Source organism: Saccostrea cucullata, unplaced genomic scaffold, assembly GCF_032062105.1.
Source record: "Saccostrea cucullata isolate Sc308-1 unplaced genomic scaffold, CSIRO_AGI_Scuc_v1 ctg16846, whole genome shotgun sequence".
NCBI classification, from domain to species: Eukaryota; Metazoa; Mollusca; class Bivalvia; order Ostreida; family Ostreidae; genus Saccostrea; species Saccostrea cuccullata.
Genome location: NW_026940917.1, coordinates 1 through 10,354, shown reverse-complemented (window position 1 = coordinate 10,354; position 10,354 = coordinate 1). Strand labels below are relative to the sequence as shown.

Here is a 10,354-nt window from a genome sequence, read left to right as displayed (position 1 = left end):
AAATACTATCTGGAAAAACATAAGGCTCACGGCAAATGTGACCGGTATCCCGGTTAAAAGGGGATATTTACTTCTCTGTAGTATCTGATTCTGCCCTGGAGTTTCTCGGCGTCCGTGTTTCGTGTCCTGTTCAGAGATATGTAGTGTTTATGTGGATTTATCTTTTTTCATAATTTTTTTTATTACTGTTAATCGCCAAATTTTCTGTGACAACTTATTTTTTAGAGATGTATGATTTGTATTTAAAAGTGAGATAGAGATATTGTACTTAAAAGAAATTTTCTTTAGAGTTCTTGTTATTTTTCTATATCATATATAAAAATAATACTTTTATACGCAGAAATTATTTCTTCAAGTAGACACACAAATAAAGTTCTTTCGAATAAAAAAGTATTTACAGTAATTTGTTAAGCTTACTTACACTTTAATGACATTGGTCTTTCTTTTCTTTTTTTTTTGTACTACTGCTATTTAAAGGTGTAAGTTATAAAACTTGTAATATAATAAAACATCTTGCTTCAAAAGAGCAAAGTTTTGCGGTTACATAAACCTCTTTTTATAACTGGCAGGAAGGAGACCGTCTGTTATTTGATGTTAATTTACGAAATTGCAATGTATTCCTGCAATATTTTAATTAATTTTTCTGTGAGATATGAAATAATAATTTATTTCAATGTAATTAATTAAGGGCTTTATTTATCTTAACTGCACACTTGAGTTCGAACAGCAATATTCTCTGGATTAATCAGAATTCGTTTGGTCCAATTATTGTTTATTGTTTAAAGATTTTATGTTCAGGGGAATAAATTTCAAGTATTCCCTATTATGTATACATCTTGACGGACATGTGTCTTTTCTACCCCTGTGGAAGATACGCAAAAATTCTATGAAGTAAAAAATCACATCACAAAAACAATTTTTTTAATGAAATGTTTTAAATTTTTCGATATATCATTGTTTTCTAATATTTTTTTGGTTCTAAAACAAACACTGACGAAAAGACTTTAACTTACATAGTGCACATTTAAATTGGTTCAAATGATAAATCCAGGGTTAGGATGAGGCCACAATTAGTGTTAAATTAATGTTTTATAAGGGAACAAATAGGAAAAAATCTTGAAATTTCTTCTTCTGCAGAGAGCAATGGCATGATTGATCATATTAATAAGATAAAATCCTCGGATAACTAAGATTCAAATCTGTTCAAGTGAAGACACTGGAGTTAGGACGAGGCTACCAACTGGAATCAGAGATTGTTTTTTTATACATGAAAAAACTTTAAAGACCTTCTTCTCAAGAACAGCAAAGATATGATTGGTCCTATTGATATGGAATCATCCTAAGAAAGTGTAGATTTTTCTTTGTTGAAAGAATGACCCTCGGAGTAGGGTAGGGCCAAATAGAGGATCAACGTTTTACATAGTAATTTATAGGAAAATCTTCAAAAGATTGTCTTCTCAAGAATAGCAATTCTTTGATTAGTCATATTAACATCATTTTGCTATAGTGAAGATGTATGAAAGTCTTCAGGTAGTATAAATTTTTAATTGTTTAAATCATGACCCCCGGGGGTAGTTGATAGCAAAACGGGGATGTTTGAGGAAAAAATAAAACCAAACAAAAAGTTGAAAAATAGTTTTCTCAAGAACAGCAAAGTCATGTTCACTCATAGAATTTAAAATTGTTTGAATCAAAACCGCCATTGGAAGGGGGACGCTACAATGAGAGGGACTAAAATCAAATCTTTTTCAAAGAAATATAGAGGAAAAATACTTTTAAAAATTTCTGCTCAAAAAAGCAAACCAAGAACTGATATTTATATGGAACATTTCAAAGGTGATAGTCGCCCGCGTGGCGCAGTGGTTAGCGCCTCTGCTCTAGAGTCGCAAAGTAAGGAGTCTATCCTTACGTCGCGTGTTCGAATCCCACTGCCGGACTTGGAGACCGGTCCTTCGGATGAGACCATATAAACCGAGGTCCCGTGTCGCAGTAATGCTGGCACAAAAAAGATCCCTCCCTGCTCAATGGCCCTAAGTGCCAAGCACTCTCTCTAAATGTAAAAAATGTAACTTGATTTCCTTCCTGTTTTAGTGTCTATTAGAAGATCCAGTGTGGTGAGAGTTTTGAAAGTTCCTTTCTTCTGCTGTTCAAGTTCACACATAAAACTTGAATACTGGGTACAGGTGGTGTCTTGAAAATGGAATCATCCTGGTTAAATGGTTAAATAACGTATTTTGAGCTTTCTTGAACTATTTCAGCATACATCTAAAGGCCGGTATACACGGTAAGATTTGTATTATGAGATTTGTATTATAATAAAAAATCTTACTGTGTATACACTCTTAATACAGTGTATCATAAGATTTTTCGAATCTTATAAGACTGTATTAAGAAAAGAGCAATGTTCTATTTACTAATACATGTCTTAACTCACCTTTCACTTTCAACCAATCAAATGTACTCACATTGGGGGTCATCTTATTTATATCATTACTAAATAAAGCACATGGTAAATAATAATGGCCGACTTTTCCCGTAAAGATATCGAAAAACTCGTGGTTTTATGGGAAGGGGAAGAGGACTTGTGGAATATTTCAAGCTGTAGCTACCACAAAAAAAGATGCTAGAAGCAGAGCTTACTATTATGATTTTTATTATTTTGACAGAGAGAGAAATCTGACAGGAGAAAACACGTGGGAATAATAGTTTATTTACAATCTTATAAGATATGTATTAGCGTGTGTACAAGAAAGTATTTTAATACAAAAGTATTATAATACTTGTATTATACTACAAATCTCATCGTGTATACCGGCCTTAAGAGAGGTTAAGATTGTTTGTGTTGTACAAATGAACGCATTTTTATTATTTTTTTTAATTTGAAAAATTCCCTCCTTCCAAACACCTTCCAAACACAGACATCTTTACAATTTCATCCGGAAGGGTTCATAAAAGTTAACTTTTTCTTAATTAAGGCATTAATTTGATCGTTTAGCGTAAACTTATAAATCCCGACAAGAGGCATACGGAACAAAGCGATAAAACCACACATTAATCGCTAAAATATAAGCAAAATTAATATCAACAAAAAAATATTAGAGGTGGGATCATGCCATATTATCAAGAATACTTGCGCTTTGCTGTGATTGGCTAAAACAAAATTATCAGTTACTTCATGTTTTTGACAAAATAGTTGAAATTTTAAATAAACATATCTATTATAAAGTTCTACTATTTTACGTATTAAGACATTATTTAATACAACTGTAGGCTGGTGTGCTGTATTTTGACTGCCTGGAATTTTCATACTTTTCAAGAAAACAGGATGAGATTTAGAACATTCATAGGTTCACGTACAGATTTCGTCAAAAATCTTTCTCATATTAACAGTGACTGTTAAGATTCATATAATATATGGATATCATATATATTTGCAACCTTTTGAAATGAAGATCTACTAGTATTATTATTTACAAATAAGCAAATAAGGAATTGTATTAATTGTATAATACAAATTACACGGGAAAGGAACAAAAAATCATTTATTGAATGTAAACAAATTTATTGTACAGTCTGTACATTTGAAGTATAAAAAATGTATGAATTTAAAAAAAGATAACCATATGGAGGACAAAACAAAGGAAAATATTTAAGTGTTTATTCTAATGCATGGTATCCCGATAGAGTCCTTGCAAATGTGTATTAGCGCGTCAGAAACAACACGCAGGCGTGTTAATGACAATGCGCTTGTATGTTTACGTTTTCATGAATGCGCTTGCGTGCTGTTCTAAACGCGCTAATACTCTTTTGCAATGACCCTATGTGGACACCATATCCTTGGCATGCATCGTAGATATATCTGAATGTTGAACTAAAAGTCACAGCAAGAGATTTTGTTTTTAAGAACAATTCTATGATAGGTTTGACCCCAGATTATTCCATTTATCTAAAAATACAAAGCTCTCATGTCAGGTGTGGCTGAACCTTGGGGATACTTATTACTCTTAGACACCTGACCACACAACTTATATTTCCTCAACTCCGTTTTTTAAGCTTTTGGAAAGATGTTTATTGATTGTACATTTTTTACCAAACTTCAAATTAATATTGTACATATGAAATCAGACAAAAGTAATTCAAAAAATGAAAAAGAAAAGGAGAATTGCCAAGTTCATCTGATTTTCTTCCCTGAAATTATTAATTCTAAAAATTTGCTCAGGAAATCACTTTTCCCGAGTTGATTTTTATGTATGTGAAACAAAGATTTCTTCATGATAGTTTAGTAAAACTGGGAGACACGATACCATGAATTTCCTTCCTTATGCGATTGCAATTCATACACAAAATTAACATGATCTACATTATTTTAGTATTAATAAAAAAGTGTTAAATCAGCTTTGAAAATGTTATGCCAATTCAACCAAAATATGACAGATGATATTGCTTACAAGGACAAAACACCGACGATAAAATTTAAAAAATGCTGACTTTAAACGAGGTTGCTGAATTCCCCTTAACATTAAATCATTTGTCAGCAGCCTGTTTCGGTGGGACCGGTAGTGTTCATTCCATCATGGCACCTGATTCTACCTCTGAAGAAGGATATGGAGATAACACAAAGAATTCAATTTCAAATTCCATAAAACAAAACATAATAGGAGCAGAAAAAACACGGACCCCCGAAATATCAGAAGTGGGATCAGGTGCCATAGGGGAGTGATGTTAGTGGTCCATTTTTGCCTCACTACTGATTTGTCTTCTTTGATAGGACTTTAAAGCAAGAATACTTTTGGTTTTATCTGCATATCTTTAGAAAACAACATCGTAGTCTGAGCTTGAACTAGTAAATACTTCCCTATTTAAACAACATAGAAATCATACTTGTTTAATACAAAGACAGATATTACTTATTCACACTATTCTCTTCGAGTGACTATTTTCGATAGAATCTCCAATATTCTTCACCGCTGACACCCAAACAAAAAAGACCACAATAATTAAGTAAAGTTAGTATAAGTTAATCATGGTTTTTACTAAAATAGTAATTATACGTCTTTTACTATGAATTTCAGACATATATATTTAATTTTTTCCCGACATGTTAATGTCATATTCTGATATTAAAAAGAACTTTTTCATAAATATTTTGAAATGTGATAATAAAATTACAACATTGGTATCATATGTAAAAAAATTATATTAAGGTTCCAACTCATAAAATACATTTCTAGCATAAAGGTTTCTAGTAAATAAAGTCAGACTATATTCAATTTTTTTAACTCATCAAGATTGCTGATAAGATCTTTGAATCGACCAAAGAATTTGCAAAAAAAAATACTCTCAAAGAAACCGGTTGTACAAGTATTCTTCTTTTCAACATGCTTAACAATAGCTGTTTTGTACGTAATCATGCTTTTGCATATCGAATCAATTAATATTGAAAGTAGTTACCCACATACATGTTTGAAGGTGATAATTGTGTAAAGCTACTTAAGTAAGGGAAATGAACGATTGAGAAAATGGCATTAATACATTCATCATAAAGTTTTATTGTAGTGGTACTTTACCTCTTTTTTATTGTAAAACATTCAAACATGAAACATATATGTGAGACAATGTGGTTTCTTTTATTTCAATTTCCCAGAGCTGAATAGAGTGCACAGAGGAATGGAATAAAAAAAGTAGCATGAGCTTTGTAGAGCTTTTGACCGACATAAAGAATATTGTATCTAATATCCTGTCGTTTGCTACATTCAAATGTCAAAACAAAAGCCACAACTAGTGTGTTATTATTCTTCTTCTCATGTAAATTTTAAATTAAATCAGATTTTGCTTCCCGGAAATACAATAATTGTGTAAAAAAAAAATCTTTTTTTTCAAGAAAATGGTACTCGTGTTAAAAAGATATCAAAGTAAAAATCATGAGAAAACTTTTAAATTATTTCTTCCAAGGAATTGGTTATTTGTAGAATTACATACATAAACAGAAAATGAAATTATCATTCTAAGTTTAGAGAAGCTTTATAGATTAATAATTCACTTGCTGGTGGAGAAAACCACAATTTTCCTACCTTGTTAGAAAAGATATACATTTAAGATTTGAGTTTTCAACGGAAATATCCTATTCTGCTAAGAGTCTTGTTGTAATATCATTTTCGGTGTGCATAGTGACACTAAGTAGACTTTGGTTGTTCATGTATTCAAGTACATTGCAATTGTTAACTGTGGACATTGAAGAGTTTTTAGCTCACCTGAGCTGAAGGCTCAAGTGAACTTTTCTGGTCACATTTTGTCTGGCGTCCGTCTGTCTGTCTGTCTGTCAGTCTGTTTATCTGTCCGTCTGTAAACTTTTCACATTTTCAACGTCTTCTCAAGAAACGCTGGGCCTGCAGACTTGAAACAAAGCATCCTTTGGTGAAATGGATTAAAGTTTGCTCAAATGAAGGGCCACGCCCTCATTCAAGGGGAGATGATTGGGAATTAATGGAAATTTATTAGCATATTGTAAAAATATTCTTCTCAAGAACCACTGGGCCAGAAAAAAGATGAAACTTATGGGAAAACATCCTCAGGTAGTGTAGATTCAAGTTGTTCAAACCAGCACCTCCGGGGATAGGGCGGGGTCACAACGGCCGACCAAAGTTTTACATAGAAATATATAGGAAAATTCTTTGAAATTCTTCTTCGCAAGAATAGCAAATCCATCATTCATCATATTTATATGACGCATCCTCAGATAGTATAGATTCAAGTTTGTTTAAACCATGACCCCCGGGTGAGGGCGGGGGCAAAATGACCCAAAAAACTTTTACAAAGAAATATATAGGAATTTAAAAAAAAAAAAATCATTTTCTCAAGAATAGCAAATCCATGATTCGTCATGGACTATTTTTGGATAAAGACTTTACAATAATAAACCAATATTTACCTTTTCCTAGCCAGGTGAGCGATTAGGCCCATGGGCCTCTTGTTATGTTTTGCATTTAAAATGACACTTTATTCGATGAATTCGTAGAGAATAGCTCCTTTAATTTACAACCATTTTAATCAATTAAGTGAAAAAACTTTAGTTATTTCTTATAATTTATATCTTTTTTATGTTTTATATCTTTTTCAGCATGTAGAAAGTGAGAGGTTATAAGTTTATACTACTCATCTACTTGAATTTAAGTTTATACTACTCACCTACTTGAATTTTATTTATTGATAATACCTAAACAGCTAGTTGAATTTCACAACAAGACTTTTTCTTCATCTTATCAAATACGCACAAGTTGCTGACTATTTTGTTTTCGTAACAAAAATAGTGATAAAATCCTGATTCTTTTCAAGCAAATTGTGCAAATGTTGAAAAATTAAATTGAAAATATTGTTAACACTTGATTTTTGTTTGAAAAATATATTTTTGAAAGGTTAACTGAAACAGACATACCAATAAGTATTCTAAATATAGAGAGGCTTTTGAGAAACGAATCAAAAATTAAACTTGATTTCTTCTTTGGCAGTAACGACTAACATTAAATTTCCAACAGATATATTCTATCATTTTAATTGTTTTACTGTGATAGAATTCTGTGTGACCCCGGTATATTGATATTTTGTAGAACTTGGTCGTATTTCCTTCCGTATTTAAGCACATTTACGTTGAATACTGAAGAGGATTTTAAAGTTTAAATAACATTTTGTTCAAATAATGAATTTTAAATGCATTGCTCAATTTGTGACAAATTCAAAATTCAAAATCAAATCAGCAAATACATATACGAGGGCTGTTTAATAAATAATGTCCTCGGTGCTCAGAAAGAAGCAAAAGACGTCATGTCAATGTCAATGTTTTAGTCTTCATGATTTTACTAATTAATCTCTTTTAAGTAAAATACATGTCCGTAACATTTTTTATCCAATTTCTGATTGTTGTTAGAACTCATTTTTGGGTATGGCCCTTAGTATACTGGAAAATGGCAGATCCAATGATTTCCCGGACTTGTTTCTTCCCTCTGAAAGGTGTTTTTTTTCAAGTTTGAAAATAGAAACAAGTCAAAAGGTAAAAAATTTGGCGAATATTGTTCATGTGAAAAAACATTAAGTTTCTATTTATCCCGAAAACCCCTTTACTCTTCAGGGCATGCGGGTTTGGACGCTGTCTTGAAGAAATTCAATGTTGTGGATTCCTGATTCTGGATCCTTCCTCTAATAAACCATTTGATTTTTTGCAAAAAAATTGCTTTCTAGACTTCTCCAGAAATTAAACTGTCTCTCCGAATACGAATTTTAACAACAATACCACTAATTTTTAAGAAATTTACATATAAAGCTGTCTCTATGCTCTTGAATTTCTGTGCTCTTGTCAGACATTCGCTGTTTTTATCAAGTAGATCTTATGGTAAATTTTGTTTTGAGGGTTTTAATCAATAGATTCATGTTTCAATATCTATTTAAAAATAAAGCAAACGTGGATAACTAAAATTACCGATATTTCAAAATAATTGTTAAGAATTTCGTATACGCTGTCGTTTTCACTCATTTTTCAAAATATAGGGTGACCTTTGAGTACCAAGCTTTTTTGCCGTCAAACGTTTCTTAAAAACAGTGTAAACTGCTCCCGATATGATGTCTATCAAATTTGCTTTGTGTCTTAAAGTCAATCATACATCATCAAATATTATTTGTTGAAATTTGGCAACCAGTACATAAGTTGTTTTAATTTTTGTTGGCAAGGAGGGTAACCATTTTTGATGCCCATTATTTAATTTTTGATCATTGAAATTTATCTGCTCTTTTGTCTATAAAACAGGCATTGGTTGCTGTAAAAGTCATATATTTCAGTGAATATTTCTTTAGGATTTTTAACAAGTTTTACGACAGCTATAATGAAGCTTTTATTTTCACTGTAGTTTACTGATTCTTTACCATTCATTTATAATGCAGTGTCTCGAAAAGCCCTTGTTTCCCAGCTTCTCACGATGAAACTATGTGATGAAAAGTGGTCACATAAACTGTTATAAATTCATGAAAGATTCAATAATGAGAGAAAGTCAAGTTTAATGTCAAATGATATCTGTAATGTATGTTATATGGTTCAGGACATTATTTATTGAACAGCCCTCGTACAATTTATCATTCAGTCAAATTTCATACTTAATATAATTGTCCATTATTACATTGAATTGACAACGGATTTTCCAGTTATTTCCCGTCCATGATAAGGAGCACACGGGGGTGTGACCTGTCGGCAGAGGATACTTCCTCCTCCATGATGTTTCAGAAGTCAGTGATTGCTCTGCTCCTATTTTGTATTGTCTTATGGACTTTGATATTGAATTTTGTTCGTTATCTCCATATCCTCCTTTTGGAGGTCTGCGTTTGCATTTTCATTTGTGGGTTGTTTTTCTTTTAAATGCAGGGCTTGAAAACTGTTTGTAAACTCCATATATTTTAGAAATACCAAATAAAAAAAAGTTGGCCTTGAAATAAAAGAGAAAATTACCTTTATCCCCACAGCTCTTGAAAGTTTTTCTTTTTTATATTCAGATATATAGGTTATCCTAAGTATCGGCATGAGCATCTGGAAAGAGACAAAATTTGTCCAAAAGGGCAACTGGTGCATTAGAATTCATACCGTAAAAGATTGCTATTTGTTTCAAAAGTCAATAAAACATTGTCTTGTCATTTCAGCTTGTTACTTAACTGAAAGGAATCAAAGAATGGCCTCTGGACCAGACCCTGGCGGCCGTTCAAGGTTTGCTAAACTCGGAATGGCAATAAACGAAGAATTGACCCAGGCCTGTAGAGATGTCTTGGAATTGGAGGTACCTCCTGGTCTTGTCTACAACAAAGTGAAAGCATCTTCAATTTATAAGAAAATACGTCCCGAACAAGAACTTTGTCTCATAGGCGCCAAAGCGGATGGTTATAAAGAATTTGATATTACATTGTTATATACACTGATAAGAAACATATGTACAAAGATTCCTCGTCCAACAAAAGGTTGGGGTGGAAATACGATGCCGTCTGTAGGAGAAACGACGATCGGTGATGATATTGAAAGAATTAGGATGATAAGAAACACTATGTTTGGACACATAAGCTCGGCGAGTACCTCGAAAGCAGACTTTGACGATACGTGGTCAGTCATAGCTGATATCTGCCAAAGACTGCAATCGTACACAAAGAAAGACTATATGTCTGGACTGAGTAATCTTCAGAGTCAGGCCCTAGAGGAGGAATACGAAGCAACAGTCATAGAAAAACTTAGGGAAGATCATAAGAATAACCAGTCTCTAATGGTGAAGTTATCTTCTGTGGAACAGGATTTGCAAGAATTGAAAACAAAATCAGAAAATGAAGGTAACTA

At 32.3% G+C, this 10,354-nt stretch overlaps 1 protein-coding gene across 1 annotated transcript; it reads left to right on the top strand.

Annotated features, from left to right (window-relative positions):
• Positions 1-2,101: 2,101 nt before the first annotated feature.
• On the top strand, positions 2,102-10,347 carry LOC134256657 (uncharacterized; the record flags this gene model as incomplete). Its single annotated transcript, XM_062739341.1, has 2 exons — positions 2,102-2,183; positions 9,676-10,347. A coding segment is annotated over exon 2 (643 nt), but the record flags the coding sequence as incomplete, so codon positions are not given.
• Positions 10,348-10,354: the final 7 nt, after the last annotated feature.